The sequence below is a fragment of the Oncorhynchus nerka genome, linkage group LG20 (genome assembly GCF_034236695.1).
Source record: "Oncorhynchus nerka isolate Pitt River linkage group LG20, Oner_Uvic_2.0, whole genome shotgun sequence".
Taxonomy (NCBI): Eukaryota; Metazoa; Chordata; class Actinopteri; order Salmoniformes; family Salmonidae; genus Oncorhynchus; species Oncorhynchus nerka.
The window spans coordinates 8,870,943-8,888,670 of record NC_088415.1 but is presented as its reverse complement, the minus strand read 5'-3'; the positions used below and the strand labels follow the sequence as shown (position 1 = coordinate 8,888,670).

General features: G+C 41.4%; 1 protein-coding gene across 1 annotated transcript in view; it reads right to left on the bottom strand.

The window, feature by feature from the left end:
* Nucleotides 1-7,660: 7,660 nt before the first annotated feature.
* The window catches only part of LOC115101611 (copine-5-like), a 224,865-nt gene continuing 214,797 nt past the window's right edge, over nucleotides 7,661-17,728 (bottom strand). Inside the window, exons 17-20 of the mRNA XM_065005191.1 lie at nucleotides 17,444-17,546; nucleotides 13,885-13,942; nucleotides 9,171-9,244; nucleotides 7,661-8,752 (exon numbers count right to left, since the gene is read on the bottom strand). Of these exons, the coding sequence (XP_064861263.1) occupies nucleotides 8,549-8,752; nucleotides 9,171-9,244; nucleotides 13,885-13,942; nucleotides 17,444-17,546 (439 nt within the window). The 3' untranslated portion in view covers nucleotides 7,661-8,548. The remainder of the gene's footprint in view (nucleotides 8,753-9,170; nucleotides 9,245-13,884; nucleotides 13,943-17,443; nucleotides 17,547-17,728) is intronic.

Here is a 17,728-nt window from a genome sequence, read left to right as displayed (position 1 = left end):
AGTATTTCTGTATTGTTTTAGTGATTCACCGTAGTAAAGGCGTAGGCTCATAGACAAGTTTCCTGGGTCTCTATGTTTTTGGTTGGATAGGTTTCTCAATTTCGTTCTTAGGTTTTTGCATTCTCCATCAAACCATTTATCATTGCTATATTTTTTAGGTTGTCTGCTTGACATTATTATTTGATAGGGGTCTCCCCCAAGCGGATTAGTGCTAGATATAAATTCCAGGACCACTCATTATCTTCAAACTGACCTCATTATTTTCAGACTACATCAGACTGACCTTATTAGCTCAACGATGAGGATTTCTTCTCTCTTCTCGCCTTAGAGAACACTTTAAATGTAATAGACATCGCCTGGCTCATTGGTTTCTTTGTCATGGTCTGCATGGTAATCAATGTGTAGCTTAGAGCCTGCATAAGAAATTATGACTCATCTCTCTAGAAACTAAGTGCACTGAACGTTCTGAAACCATAAAACCATTTGCATATACTTGTCTTCTAAACTCATTAAGTAGTTGGAGTTGTTTCATTGTTATTTGCTCTCTGTAAACTTATAAAAAAAGGATCCCTTAAGTACAAAACTAAGAGTGATTAACGTATAGGTAACTATCCAAACAATTTTCCTCAGCAACATGCCACTCTCAGAAGCATGAATCTGCTTATTTCTCCAAAACTCAGTTTTCCTGAGTCTGCACAGCACTGCCAGGACCTAGGATCAACGGAGACACTCAAGTTTTTTAATCCTGTATCTCTCGACACATTCATGACCATAGTCATGGCCTCTTAATCAAATCAAATCAAATTTATTTATATAGCCCTTCGTACATCAGCTGATATCTCAAAGTGCTGTACAGAAACCCAGCCTAAAACCCCAAACAGCAAACAATGCAGGTGTAAAAGCACGGTGGCTAGGAAAAACTCCCTAGAAAGGCCAAAACCTAGGAAGAAACCTAGAGAGGAACCAGGCTATGTGGGGTGGCCAGTCCTCTTCTGGCTGTGCCGGGTAGAGATTATAACAGAACATGACCAAGATGTTCAAATGTTCATAAATGACCAGCATGGTCGAATAATAATAAGGCAGAACAGTTGAAACTGGAGCAGCAGCACAGTCAGGTGGACTGGGGACAGCAAGGAGTCATCATGTCAGGTAGTCCTGGGGCACGGTCCTAGGGCTCAGGTCCTCCGAGAGAGAGAAAGAAAGAGAGAATTAGAGAGAGCATATGTGGGGTGGCCAGTCCTCTTCTGGCTGTGCCGGGTGGAGATTATAACAGAACGTGGCCAAGATGTTCAAATGTTCATAAATGACCAGCATGGTTGAATAATAGTAAGGCAGAACAGTTGAAACTGGAGCAGCAGCATGGCCAGGTGGACTGGGGACAGCAAGGAGTCATCATGTCAGGTAGTCCTGGGACATGGTCCTAGGGCCCAGGCCAGTTGAAACTGGAGCAGCAGCATGGCCAGGTGGACTGGGGACAGCAAGGAGTCATCATGTCAGGTAGTCCTGGGGCATGGTCCTAGGGCTCAGGTCCTCCGAGAGAGAGAAAGAAAGAGAGAAGGAGAGAATTAGAGAACGCACACTTAGATTCACACAGGACACCGAATAGGACAGGAGAAGTACTCCAGATATAACAAACTGACCCTAGCCCCCCGACACATAAACTAATGCAGCATAAATACTGGAGGCTGAGACAGGAGGGGTCAGGAGGGGTCTTAACCATCAAGCTGCATATTTGACCATATTCCAACTAAACTACTGAAAGAGCTGCTTCCTGTGTTGAACATAATAAATGACTCCCTGTCCACCGGATGTGTACCAAACTCACTAAAAGTGGCAGCAATAAAGCCTCTCTTGAAAAAGCCAAACCATGACCCCGAAAATGTAAAAGTCTATCAGTGTATATCGTATCTCCCATTCCTCTCAATAAAAATTGAGATTCGTGAAGACAAATAATATATACAAAACGATTCAGTTTGGTTTTAGACCCCATCACTGAGACTGCACTCGTGATGGTGGTAAATTACCTTTTAATGGCGTCGGACCAAGGCTCGGCATCTGTCCTCGTGCTCCTAGACTTTAGTGCGGCTTTTGACACCATCGATCACCATATTCTTTCAGAGAGATTGGACACCCTAATTGGTCTACACCGGGACTGGGAAATGATTTTCCATGGAAGGTCACATTACAATATTTATTTTTTCCATCGCGGGCCAGAATCATATTCCAGGATTATACATCACGTGTATGAATGTGTTGATAGATATATCTACTGTAAATCAAGTCCAGATATGCTATTCATGTCATTCTTTAAACATGCACAGAAATAAACTACATCCATGTTCTCCTTTTCATTTTTAAACAATGAACTACACGGAGGGAAAAGTACACTGTGCAGAGGAGAGGAGAGGACTGCATTCAGTACCACGGACAGAGGTCTTGTTAACAGGTATGTACAAAAACACAAGAAAGAGAGAGAGCTCAACATTACATTTAAATGACTCAATCAGTGTGAGGAGTGAAGTCTCTGTTGGGCATTGACTAGAGCAGTGAAGTCAGGTATAGTTTCTGACGTCGCTATGTGCAGGATTGTTGAGATGGTGAACTCGTTCCTTCTTAGGTTCTTACCTTCCTAGGGAGTTTTTCCTCGACACCGTGCTCCTACATCTGCGTTGCTTGCAGTATGGGGTTTTAAGCTGCGTTTCTGTATAGCAATTTGTGACAACTGCTGATTTAAAAAGGCCTTTTATAAATACGTTTAATTGATTGATTTAGTCCCTTACCCCCTGTGTGATTATTACAGTTACAGTGTATATAGTTAGCAACTCGTTGTCTGTCTTCCAGCCTGTCTGTATAATTATTAGTTTATTATTAATCTGGGGCACAGTATCATAAACAAGCCTCCTCCTCACATCGACCCCCCCCCCCCCCCTTCTAGCTCTGACTCTCCTGATATCTACGTTATTGAGGAAGAGTGTACTTACTGTGCCTGTGATATGTGGTTCTCACCTAGCTATCTTAAGATGAATGCACTGTAAGTCGCTCTGTATAATAGCGTCTGCTAATTGACTAAAATGTCAAATATAAATGTACTGTGACAGTTTGTCATTGACAGTTTATTGTGAATATACTGTACTTGTACATGGCAATTACTTTTTCCTGTCCCCCCCCAGGTAGGACGGTTACCATCCAAAGAATCTTCCATCAGAAAAAAAAGGTAACTAGATGATTTCTAAACATTTAAAGTGATAGCTATACGTCATTAGCAACAGATGTTCTTCTGTTCAGACTGTAGAGGACAGTATTGTGTGGTCTATTCCTGTTCCAACGGTCTCTCTCTCCCTCTCCGTGTGGTAAAGGTAACCTTCCGTCAGCAAAACGGTACCGAGATGTTTAAGCAATGTATGACAGTTATACGTGTCATCAGGAGCTCTGTGTGTCTTTATATAACTGTGAAAACAGCAGATGAGTGTAAGGGCTCTACTTTTTCAAGCCTTTTCTACTTCCAGCTGCCGTCTTCCTTCCCCCAGGTGGCCAGCTTGGTTCGTCAGCAATGCATGTCATTAAAGCTGCTGAGAAAAACACATTTCAAGGGGAACGCTCACTGTGAGGGTCGAGGGGACACAGAGAAGTGTTGTGATTGGACAATAGGATCCCAGCAGCAAGCTATACAGTAGAAACTACACATGAATCTGAAAATTCCTGAAATGAAAGCCTAAAGATTTCATTAGAATGGGATATACTGTAGATGGTTTATTTTACAGTGGTAGTTACCGGTTTCCTTTTTTTGGCAAGAGGAACCCAGCATCTCCTCTAAAGATGACCATTTACCAAGGATAACAAACCAACTCTTATCGGAGCAGCATTTAGCAGCTCTGCGTATGGGTTGGGAGACCCAGGTTTGAGGCCCACTGTGGTCATTTGCTAAAATTGCTGTACTATCAAATAAAAACCACTCTTACATTCAACTATCATTATTTCATTAATCTTCAGTCACTTTATTAAGGCAATCCATTACAAAGCATTTCACAAACCACAGAAATGACAACAATTATGTCCAATGTCTGGTTTGGAAAAGAATTCTTCATTATCAGCATGCAAACCAGAGACCAAGAGGGAGGTACGCACTGTAAAGCATAGATATACAATGACATAGGATGACATGTCATTCTATTTCTAGGCTGTAAACACCCTAGGTCATGGTTTAAATAGAGACCAGGGGAAGCAAAAACATGACCTATTTAAGGAACTAAATATGAGGGGAAAACATGGATGCAACATGCTACGTGTCTGCTGTTTCTATTGTAGATACATTATCATCCTCATCGTCATACACAACAAATGGCTCACTCAGGGAGTCCCTGCCTATCACAGGCCATCAGTAAGGTGAGTTGAGGAGCAAGGACCACCAAACTTGTTGCCATTTTGGCACAAACATGCACATTATCTAAGAGGTTAATTTCAAACGGAACATCTTTTGGCTACCAAGTCGTCTTCATGTGGGGCTTATGTTAATGTTTCAGACTCCAGTGGAGATCGTTTTAAATGTTATTTTGAAAAGCATAATCTCTCTCAATTGCTTTGCTAACCATACACAAAAATATTTGAACCAAATATGATTAAAAAATAACTATAAACCCTCACTTTCATTAACTATTAGTCATGTATTTTCTAAATCACAGTGTCTATGTACATGGGGGGAATATAACCAACCTTCACTTTCCCTCACAACTAAAATAAACGAGAACAAATAAGTGAACAGATTCAAAACAAACTTTACATAAAGATAACATCCTTTCTTTAGTATGAATATTTGCTCATAACCTTGAGGCAATGTAAATATACAGGTGGGATCTTAATTTGATCGCCCTGTTGCAGGAGAACGTTTGCGGTTTAAAAAGGCTTCTGAAGTCTGGATGAAAAATGTATCATCCCCTAGAAGTATATTAGAATCCACATATTCATTCACATTTCCTGTTGCTGCATGATTATTTTCATTGCAGTAGCAAACTGGCTCAAATTAAGATCCTACATCTGATTCAATTGTAAACAAGTGTTGACTTTTTTTTGCCATACATGCAGTATACTGTCACTACATTTGTAAAATAGATTTGATGCGTGCATTGTTCTCATTCAATACGAAAGTGTAATAGCAAACTTTAAGGAACATACAGTAAGTATGTTGTTGCAGATGCAATGGTAATACTTAGTAAATGTCTTTTTTGTGTTCAGTTGGCTATACTGTACATATGAAACAGTTATCATTCTAGGCATTGGGAATCATATGTTTAATAATAAAACATGGGAAGGGAACTGGTGCTCACGAAATAACATAAGGGAAATCTAATCAGGATATGCAGGAGTTTCTATACTATAGGCACATTTGGATAGAGATATGGGATTACTGTGATCTATCTGTGAGTAAATAATGGGCATGCTGAACGCACCACTTACTGTATATTGTAGGGTTGCATTGGCATAGTGGCAATTTCATGTTTGTTTTAAACACATTGAAGAAGAAACTAAACACGTCGTTCCACTGTAGAAAAGACAATAATGTAGACATTTTAACCTTCTGGTGTGTCTACGGGACGGAACAGACAGAGACAGTGCTGCTCCGTTGTGTGCTCAAGAAACTATTCCTTCAAAATGGCAATATGGCAAGAACATAAATATGACAATACATCAACAACTTAAACGTGGAACTACATCAATAACTTAAACGTGGAACTACATCAACAACTTAAACGTGGCTAGATATAACAGGGCGGCAGGTAGCCTAGCAGTTAAGAGCGTTGGGGCAGAGATCAAAAGGACGCTGGAATCGAATCCCCAAGCCGACTAGGTGAAAAAGCTGTCAATGCTAATTGCTCTTGAGCGTCTGCTAAATGACAAAAACGTAAAATGTGTTTTGGAACAACGCACACACGATGAGTAACCTTGTCCGAAACTTGAAGACTTGCGTTGGCTACTTGAGCTAACTGCTTTATCTCAGTGGGCTAACACAGTCTTGTGGTGTGTAGGAAACCCAGATTTGAACCCCAGTCGGTCACATATATATCAACAACTTAAATTAAAGATGGCAATACATCCCTGGCAGCAAGTTTGAACTCTATCAGTAGTCCAGATGAAGTGAGTAAAATAGATTGTACACTGTATCAACTGCTCTTTATGCAGTTACTTTTTATATTGACTCCATTTAAATGACTCCTTACATGCTGACTAGACCGGGCACGCGCGTTTGTCTGAGTACGCCATCGCGCATGTTGATCTTGTCCATCCACACCAGACGTGATCATGACACGCAGTTTGAAATATCAAAACGAAGTTTGAACCAACTATATTAATTTGGGGACAGTTTGAAAAGCATTAAACATTCATAGCAATTTAGCTAGCTAGCTTGCTGTTGCTAACTAATTTGTCCTGGGATATAAACATTGGATTGTTATTTTACCTGAAATGCACAAGGTCCTCTACTCCAACAATTAATCCACAGATAAAAGGGTAAATCTAGTTTGTTTCTAGTAATCTCTCCTCCTTCAGGCTTCTTGTTCTTCTTTGGACTTAATATGGTGGTTGGCAACCAACTTTAAGGTGCATTACCTCCACCAACTGGACTGGAGTGTGGACCTCCGTTCATCTTTCAATCACCCACATGGGTATATGCTCCTAAAAACCAATGAGGAGATGGGAGAGGCGGGACTTGCAGCGCATCAAGCATCACAAATAGAACCAAGTTCTATTTTTAAAACCTGGCTATGCAGAAGCTCATTGACGGGTTTGAGTATGTTGGATGCAAGGCTTGAACACCATGTGTGCATACATTTATTTTGCAATGCTCGCGCACGTAATGCGAGTGGTGTGGTCAGCATGATAGAAATGCAATGAATATACAATCTGCAAAAGATAAAGTATAAAATGGCATAGGCTACAGTACTTATCCGATATATATTTTTTTGACTTTAGTTTATTTTATTAAATACTCTCTTAACTCTTATTTTTCTTAAAACTGCATTGTTGGTTAAAGGCTTATAAGTAAGCATTTCAGTGTTGTATTCAGTGTTCAGTGTTGTACACCTGTTGTATTCGGAGCATGTGACACATTTGATTTGATTTGATTATATTATGCTGAAAGTATTTCTCTCATTGTTTGATTTTCTCGGTGGGGAAAGTAAAAAATCTATTCCAACAAATTAATGAATGTAGTTGACATCACACTTCTCAAAAGTTGTTTCATCAACATCTGTTGCCTTCTCTGTGCTCTATATCCACTAAGAATTTCCATGGCACGGTGTGCAGGGGTTAAAGAAATAATCAAACAGAATCAATAACATCATACGAGAAGGATTATACCAAATACAACGAGAAGGATTATACCAACCAATATATGTGTATGTAGACGACATACATCGCTACATACTAATACTATGGAAATACTAAGCCTTTGAAGATGTGGCTCTGGTCGTGCACGAGCAGATGTGTAAACAATAATAACGCAGAATGTGAAGTAACTAGATTCTAGATTAATTCTCATTCATGACAAGGTTCTAGAACTGGAAGACATTTCATTTTGTTGCTGTGCAATCCTTTCCATTGTCTTTGAGGGGTAGCTGTTGGTCGCTAGTATATAATTGTGGTATATATTTCACTTGATCAGTATATGTATTGTATATGACCTTTGTGCTTTTTATTTGGACTGTTAGTGCATTTTGATGATACCTATTGTAAATATATAGGGTAAGAATGTCTTGTACAGGGTGCCTGAAGTTAAACGATCATACAAACATCTGATCATCTGTGTAACTGTCACAATCCAAAATGTAAAAGCATTCATCTTGATCTTTTACAACTATTCCTAAACAGTTGGAAAGTTTCTATCTAGCACATGCTTTATATTACAGTACTCTTCAAAGTATAAATTAAGAATAATTTATAGCATTGATCCCCCTCCTCCCCCCAAAAAGCATGATGGGAAAATATGAAGAAAAAATATTATCCCCAACATGAATAGATGCTGTAGTTTCTTACAATAGATACGACATTATACAGGTGATTCCTTAGTCCAACATACACCACCACTCTAAAATGTATCATATACACAAACGTGATGCAAACTGGCACGCTCTAATAATTAATGTCCTCAAAAACACCCTCTCCGTCTAAAACATGCTACCTGTTACGTCGCCACTTTGACAGCTCTGACTGCCAACGTCTAACATTAGTTTACATCAGTGCTCTGTTTTTCTCCTCTCTACTCCTCCTTCTGTGACTCTCCAATTCTCATCCCCCTCGTTGCCCTCCCGTCAGGAGATGAAACTCAAAAGGAAAACTCCCTGATCTTTAGCTTTTTCCCTCAAAACAGTCTCGACTCCAAACAAAATGGAGTCTTGTCAATTTATTCAGCATGAGAAAAAAAAAAGTGCCTTGAAAGCATTTTCACATTTACGTTTTGCATCCCTCCATGAGGGGGGTCCACCATCCAGTCTACCACCCATCCTACCGCGACCTCCTTCCCCAGGGTAGGCGCCTCAGATGGGGGTAGGTCTGGGGCTCAGACAGGGGTGGTCTGGGCGTGGTCCTGGTCTTCAGGGCCTGGTTCCTCATTGAGTGAAGGCAGGAGGCAGGGTTTGATGCCTCTACTCTTCATGTAGAGGATGAGCTGTTCAGGAATCTCAGCCAGGACGTCCTTGGCTAGCCGGGCCATACTCAACACGTGGTTTCCTGTCCGGTCCATGTAGTCTCTGAACGGAACAAACTATATGGGGACAGAGAGAGAGCGAGAGAGCGAGAGAGAGAGAGAGAGAGAGAGAGAGAGAGAGAGAGAGAGAGAGAGGGGGGGTATCGTTTCTATAGCACTTTGATCTGTTTCGAACTTGAAAGTGGCAATGTGTGACAATGGCAAATATGTTACAATGTTAATTGTTATTTAATTTCAGGACAATTTTGTCAAATGAAACTATGACTGATTTTTCCTAATATGTCAGATTGATGGGTTAGGGGTGAATAGGGGTGTGGAATATTTCACAAATGGCACCTCTGAGATTTAAACAATGATGCTATCAATCATGAGTAGTTTCCTTACTTGTATCGACGTAACCTTTCTGTGACATGCCCCCCATCATTCATCAGTGCTGTGTTATGGTCATATGGGAAGAACAGAAAGTGAGCTCTACCTGTACAATGTCTCTCTCTGCCAGCTTCCCTCGGGAGGAGATTCTGATGTCATCACCGTCAAGCTCCACCATGGCTACAGAGAAGATAAAAAGAGACACCAGTTTAAACCTCTACTGTCTAGGTGAGTCACTACCCTTCATAATGGTTTATAACACCAGTTTAAACCTCTACAGTCTGGGTGAGTCACTACCCTTCATAGTGGTTTATAACACCAGTTTATACCTCTACTGTCTGGGCGAGTCATTACCCTTCATAGTGGTTTATAACACCAGTTTAAACCTCTACTGTCTGGGTGAGTCACTACCCTTCATAGTGGTTTATAACACCAGTTTAAACCTCTACTGTCTGGGTGAGTCACTACCCTTCATAGTGGTTTATAACACCAGTTTATACCTCTACTGTCTGGGCGAGTCATTACCCTTCATAGTGGTTTATAACACCAGTTTAAACCTCTACTGTCTGGGTGAGTCACTACCCTTCATAGTGGTTTATAACATCAGTTTAAACCTCTACTGTCTGGGCCAGTCACTACCCTTCATAGGGGTTTATAACACCAGTTTAAACCTCTACTGTCTGGGCGAGTCATTACCCTTCATAGTGGTTTATAACACCAGTTTAAACCTCTACTGTCTGGGCGAGTCACAACCCTTCATAGTGGTTTATAACATCAGTTTAAACCTCTACTGTCTGGGCCAGTCACTACCCTTCATAGGGGTTTATAACACCAGTTTAAACATCTACTGTCTGGGCGAGTCATTACCCTTCATAGTGGTTTATAACACCAGTTTAAACCTCTACTGTCTGGGCGAGTCATTACCCTTCATAGTGGTTTATAACACCAGTTTAAACCTATACTGTCTGGGTGAGTCACAACCCTCCATAGTGGTTTATAACACCAGTTTAAACCTCTACTGTCTGGGTGAGTCACAACCCTTCATAGTGGTTTAAAACACCAGTTTAAACCTCTACTGTCTGGGTGAGTCACAACCCTTCATAGTGGTTTATAACACCAGCTTAAACCTCTACTGTCTGGGTGAGTCACAACCCTTCATAGTGGTTAATAACACCAGTTTAACCCTCTACAGTCTGGGTGAGTCACTACCCTTCATAATGGATTATAACACCAGTTTAAACATCTGTCTGTGCGAGTCACTACCCTTTATAGTGGCTTATAACACCAGTTTAAACCTCTACTGTCTGGGCGAGTCACAACCCTTCATAGTGGTTTATAACACCAGTTTAAACCTCTACTGTCTGGGCGAGTCACTACCCTTCATAGTGGTTTATAACACCAGTTTAAACCTCTACTGTCTGGGCGAGTCATTACCCTTCATAGTGGTTTATAACACCAGTTTAAACATCTGTCTGGGTGAGTCACTACCCTTCATAGTGGTTTATAACACCAGTTTAAACCTCTACTGTCTGGGCGAGTCACAACCCTTCATAGTGGTTTATAACACCAGTTTAAACCTCTACAGTCTGGGCGAGTCATTACCCTTCATAGTGGTTTATAACACCAGTTTAACCCTCTACAGTCTGGGCGAGTCACTACCCTTCATAATGGATTATAACACCAGTTTAAACATCTGTCTGGGCGAGTCACTACCCTTCATAGTGGTTTATAACACCAGTTTAAACATCTGTCTGGGTGAGTCACAACCCTTCATAATGGCTTATAACACCAGTGTAAACCTCTAGTCTCTGGGTGAGTCACTACCCTTCATAATGGCTTATAACACCAGTTTAAACCTCTACTCTCTGGGTGAGTCACTACCCTTTATAGTGGATTATAACACCAGTTTAAACCTCTACTGTCTAGGTGAGTCACAACCCTTCATAGTGGTTTATAACACCAGTTTAAACCTCTACTGTCTAGGTGAGTCACCAACCTTCATAGTGGTTAATAACACCAGTTTAACCCTCTACAGTCTGGGTGAGTCACTACCCTTCATAGTGGTTAATAACACCAGTTTAAACCTCTACTGTCTAGGTGAGTCACTACCCTTCATAGTGGTTAATAACACCAGTTTAACCCTCTACAGTCTGGGTGAGTCACTACCCTTCATAGTGGTTTATAACACCAGTTTAAAATCTGTCTGGGTGAGTCACAACCCTCCATAGTGGTTTATAACACCAGTTTAAACCTCTACTGTATGGGCGAGTCATTACCCTTCATAGTGTTTTATAACACCAGTTTAAACCTCTACTGTCTAGGTGAGTCACTATCCTTCATAGTGGTTAATAACACCAGTTTAACCCTCTACAGTCTGGGTGAGTCACTACCCTTCATAGTGGTTAATAACACCAGTTTAACCCTCTACAGTCTGGGCGAGTCACTACCCTTCATAGTGGTTAATAACACCAGTTTAACCCTCTACAGTCTGGGTGAGTCACTACCCTTCATAATGGATTATAACACCAGTTTAACCCTCTACAGTCTGGGTGAGTCACTACCCTTCATAGTGGTTTATAACACCAGTTTAACCCTCTACAGTCTGGGTGAGTCACTACCCTTCATAGTGGTTTATAACACCAGTTTAACCCTCTACAGTCTGGGTGAGTCACTACCCTTCATAGTGGTTTATAACACCAGTTTAACCCTCTACAGTCTGGGTGAGTCACTACCCTTCATAGATAACACCAGTTTAACCCTCTACAGTCTGGGTGAGTCACTACCCTTCATAGTGGTTTATAACACCAGTTTAACCCTCTACAGTCTGGGTGAGTCACTACCCTTCATAGTGGTTTATAACACCAGTTTAACCCTCTACAGTCTGGGTGAGTCACTACCCTGCACTGTCTGTGTAACTTTAACCATTATGGTGGCTTATTCCACATGCTGTACATTGTCTGTAGGAGTGACTACCCATCACGGTGTCCATATTACTATAGTTTCAGACTCACAAGGAGGGGTCTCAGTGTCCCTCGGACTTGTAGTTGAAGGCTGTCCTAATATGGCCTTCAGACATAGGTGGTGTGGGTTTCAAGTTTGGGGAAGCTAATTTCCACCACAAAAATGCATTTAATAGTAAAGCATTCCATGCATTCCTTCACATTTGCAAACGTATGTAAGACGGCCTAATATTCCTAATGTGAATAATAAATTGAAATAGTCATAATTTCTTTGTGATTGTTTGGACTCTGTATTGTAATCTCTTCACAACAATAGCCATTTTCTTTTCAAACGGTTTTTCCACAATGTTGTTTTTAAATATTGTGATATGCCATGGCTGGGTCTCTCTGCTTTTCACTGACAGTCGCAACTCAACAATAATTTATTTGGTTTATTTATTTTTGCATTTCTTTAATGATCCTCTGTGGCTATATCATGCTTTCTGGTATAGTAGCCTATTATGAATATTTGATTTACTTCTGTATAGACAGGAGTAAGCTAATTAGGCTGCATAATTTTGGGCAATTTAATTCAACTTAATTTAGGGAAATCTTAGCTTCCCTTAGCCTTATGGATGCGCTGCCTATGCCTCCTAATCAATTATAATAACTGCCTTTAACATTCATGAGAACACTCCCAGCATCGTAAATAACCATGTAAAAGAAGAATATTTAAATCCAAACACCAGCCAGCGTCTGTAACAGCCAGCCACTGTTACAGTAAACAGCACACCAAAATGGCGAGAATCAAAGTAGAGACCATATGTTTAAAATATTCAGATTGTATGCAACAGCTGTGAATTGCTTATTAACTAGGGACTTCCACCAAACTGCCAATTAGCTAAGATCCCTCACACTGAAACTGCCCCCCTATAACCTCCTACCTTAATGCTATTGCATTATTTATTGTACATCAATGACAGAACACTTGGCATATTTGACAGAGGAATTTCTTATTTGAGTTGTGCTGATTATTTATGCAAATGTTTGAGTTGTTATTTCCCCAGCATAGGTCAAGGACGAAGTTAAAGACATTGTGTGAACATGTTTTCTTTCTCTTAGCCACATAGTGAAATAATACTCTTTCTGACCAGCAGCAGCTTATAAGAGTCTCTTTTGAATTAATTTCCATTTCCCATCTAAAAACATACACTGAGTATACAAACATTATGAACACATGCTCTTTCCATAACATACTGTAGACTGACCAGGTGAAAGCTTTTATTGATGTCATTTGTTAAATCCACTTCAAATCAGTGTAGATGAAGGGGAGGAGACGGGTTAAAGAAGGATTTTTAAGACTTGAGACAATTGAGACATGGGTGCCATCCAGAAGGTGAAAAGTGCCTTTGAAAAGGGTATGGTAGTAGGGGCCAGGCGCACCAGTTTGTGTCAAGTGCTGCAACGCTGCTGGGTTTTTCCACACTCAACAGTTTCCCGTGTGTATCAAGAATGGTCCACCACCCAAAGGACATCCAGCCAACTTGACACAACTGTGGGAAGCATTGGGAGTCAACATGGGCCAGCATCCCTGTGGAACGCTTTCAACACCTTGTAGAGTCCATGCCCTGACGAATTGAGGCTATTCTGCTGGCAAAATGTATAAAACATTTTTTTTTAAATTGAGCTTTTATTTAACTAGGCAAGTTAGTAAAGAACAAATTCTTACCTGGGGGTGCAACTCAATATTAGGAAGGTGCTCCTAATGTTTGGTATACTCAGTGTATTACCTTGACACCGCTATCTGCTAATTATAAATTAAAACAACAAAATAAAACCATTGAAAAATCATGAAAGCAGTATGACGGGGGTCAATCTCACCATCAAACTCAGCTTGGCCGACTCCAACAATGATGATAGACATGGGAAGCTTAGCAGCCTGCGGAGAACAAACAGAGTGACGAACAAAGAAGTAGATGTGATATTGTCAACATTCTGACAGGGTGTTTTTGAGTTCTTACGTGGGCAAAAGCTTAAGTCATTAAACGTTCATACAGGAAGTTGTCTTTGTTTAGTGTATTTTGCTAAATAAAAACAATGGATCCCCAAAAAAAGATTCTGAAGAGGACTGATCAAAAATATTTACAAAAACAAATGAGTCACAAACCCATCTGACACCCTCAAACAATGCAGTTGTTCACTATTGAAACTGTGTGTATTGTATTGGGTTTATTCAGTGACACAGTAGCAGTGCTACTTCCTTCACAACAGTATACACCAGTCTGCTAATCCAGTCGCACAGGGCAGCAAGACACAAGGAGGCCATTGGACGAAAGACAAAAAAATGTGCATTGCACAGAGAAGATAACCGAAACACTGCATTTGCTGACAATTCCCTGCTTGCTGCTCACACTGTTCAGCTCAGCTCTAGTTGATCAGTCAGTCTGGGGAAATGCATCAGAATTGCAAAAAACTCAGAACGATTTGTCCATATCCAGCAGAATTCTCTGGAGGTTGAGAAATACCTTCTCTTTAGCCATGTGTGGATGTATTGTTGACACAAGGAATATCAGTGTATAGCCAACGTAATAGTAAACGGTAGAATGTACAAAATAGCATAGGATATTGTCTACAGTGTTAATACAATGTGTTCTGTAGAGAGCAAGTACAGAGGAGGAGAACACAGCACAGCCAAAATGCTTACAGTGCATCACTCCCTCCCAACAGTGAAGTACACTTCCACCATCTCTTATTTAGGGTGCCTGGTAAAGCAGCATAGTAAATGTCAGGGACGCTACCTTCACTGGGGACGGGACGCTGCTTTGAACCCGCTAATTATGAACTGGTGCTTTGGAAGCGAAAGACGATGTGCGTGAGCTGGCATCAATGAGCTGGCATCAATGAGTTGGCATCAATGAGCTGGCATCAATGAGCTGGCATCAATGAGCTGGCATCAATGAGCTGGCATCAATGATCTAAAATGCCCTGCACTGTACACTGTAACTCTTACTCCTCTCTGCTTATCTGAACTGTGTCTCTATTCCACTACATTAACGTAATAGGACCAATCTATGATTTATCCTCCTGCCACCACCACCCAAAGTTTGATGCTGCAATATGTTATATTGGGAGATATACGGTGAAAGCTCTGTGGTATGAATTAATGATAAATGCCTGTGGTGAAAACACATTCGGATGTGGAGAAGATGCAGTGTGTGTGTGTGTGTGTGTGTGTGTGTGTGTGTGTGTGTGTGTGTGTGTGTGTGCATATATGTGTGCTCTTTCTCTCGTTCTCTCTCGTTCTCACTCTCCCTCTTTCACTTTCTCTCACACGGAAACTCTTAACATATTTTTCTTTTTAATCAACACACCTGTATCAATAAACGCCACATCATATTTTCATGAAGACTGAACCACAAACATACATGATTTCGTCAAACCCAGGGGATCCTACTCCAGCAAGCTGTTGAAATACCATCTATTTTTGGACTGCAAAAATAATTGCAAACCCAATAGTTTGATCTCTACCTGTCCCTGGCTGTAATAGTATTTTCCGGCCTGCAGAAGAAAACCTGGAAGTTCCTAAAATCTTTAAAATATTCATGAATTTTATTCCAACCATCCTCTCTGCATGACAAACCAGTCAGCGAGGCAGCCCCTCCCCCACCCTCCCCTGTGAGGGGTTGGGTATAAACTGCCAACACATTGACCGCATTCCAAATGGAAGCCTATTCCATATGTAGTGCACTAGTTTTAAGCAGGGTTCATAGGGCTCTGGTCAAAAGTAGTGCACTAAAAAAGAAATATGGTGCAATTTGAGACACAGATATACAGTGATGTAATAGTGGCCCAAATGAATTATGGGCCATGGTGATTCTGCTGTTCTGCCCTGACAGAAAAGGAAGAGAGTAGGCCCTCCTGTATAAACCACTGCCCTTAGTGGAGAGTTAAGTTAAGGAGAGATCTGTGAAACATCAAAGACAGGGGTTGGAGCTAATATTTAGCCCAAAGGCTGGCCTGGTAAACGGGCAGGCGAGTGGGGGACTGGAGGGCAATGGTGGACTCCAAAGAGACATGCTAAACTAAATCGGCAGGACAGTATGGACGAGTTCAAAGAAAACAACTGACAGCAGCAAAGGATTCAACTCCAAATAAACAAGTAATTCAGTCTTTTGTTCCTGTGTTGAGAATAGTGATTCTAGTTGACAGGACGGTAAATGCGAGGGTAGAACACAGAAAGCAGGGCCAAGGCAGCAGGTTAGAAGGCTTGGTTGAGTTAGTTGAGGTTGGTTAGAGGTAGAGCCTTGGCTGATACAGGAAAGAAGACTTGGCTGAGGCAAGTTAGAGGTAGAGGATTGCCTGAGGCAGGTTGAAAAGAGGCAGGTTGGAATGCTGAGACAGGTAAAAATTATTGGCGGAGGCAGGTTGGAAGGCTGAGACGGGTTAAAAGGCTTGGCTCGGTTTAGGCAGGTTAAAAGGGTTTGCTCGGTTGAGGCAGGTTAAAAGGGTTTGCTCGGTTGAGGCAGGTTCAAAAAGGGTTTGCTCGGTTGAGGCAGGTTAAAATGGTTTGCTCGGTTGAGGCAGGTTAGAAGGTTTGGCTCGGTTGAGGCAGGTTAGAAGAGTTTGTTCGGTTGAGGCAGGTTAGAAGGTTTGGCTCGGTTGAGGCAGGTTAGAAGGGTTTGTTCGGTTGAGGCAGGTTAGAAGGTTTGGCTCGGTTGAGGCAGGTTAGAAGGGTTTGTTCGGTTGAGGCAGGTTAGAAGGTTTGGCTCGGTTGAGGCAGGTTAGAAGGTTTGGCTCGGTTGAGGCAGGTTTAAAGGCTCGGCGGACGCAGGATAGAGCAGCAGACAAGATCTTAAAAGGAAGGTGTGGCTGTTCTAATGGTTTGACTAACAGTCGCAAATTCCCTTTAAACCCAGTCTGCTGTGAGGTCAGAGGTTAGAGGTCATCAGAGGTCAGGATGCCGTGCTGCTCCCCCATTGAATAGTAGACACACTGTGTATTCCCACGGCCAGAGATACAAAGTGGATTCAAGGAACTTTTCATGAACAAACAAACAATTTTAGAAGCCCACAAGCAAGCGTTAATGTAAAGTACAGCGCTATTATAAACAAATTGATGTTCCTATATACAAAAACTTAAGTTGGGTCAAACGAAAATAAAAGAACATCCAAACAACAGCGAAACAACTTGAGCAGATAATAGAACTGAACATCGGCCTACTTCTTCAAAGCAGCAGAAAAACATACATTGACTTTGGCTTGAAGCTAGCTGAGGTAAAAAGGTGCTATAGTGAGTTACAGTAAAAGCACCCGTAAAGCAGAGAGGGAGAGAAAGAGGGAAAAGAGAGAGAGAGAGAGAGAGAGAGAGAGAGAGAGAGAGACAGGGAGACAGAGGGCAAAGGAGGATTATGGGTAATGGGAGCATCCAGCAGACCACTCACGTTGACAATGGCCTCCTTGGTCTGGGCCATGTCTGATATGACTCCGTCTGTGATGATGAGCAGGACAAAGTACTGAGAACCGTCTTGTACGGCCACTGCGTACCTGGGAGAGAACAGAGCCACAACAAGTTAGGGGCTCAAAGATAAGAATTGCCCCCTTCCAATACTGATGATGACATACCGGGACATTCTAGAAGTCATTGGAGCAGTAGATGTTCAGTAACATAATGCAGGGCCTAACTAAATTGGTTGCGCTGAAGATCTGCGCTGAAGACTGACATTTAA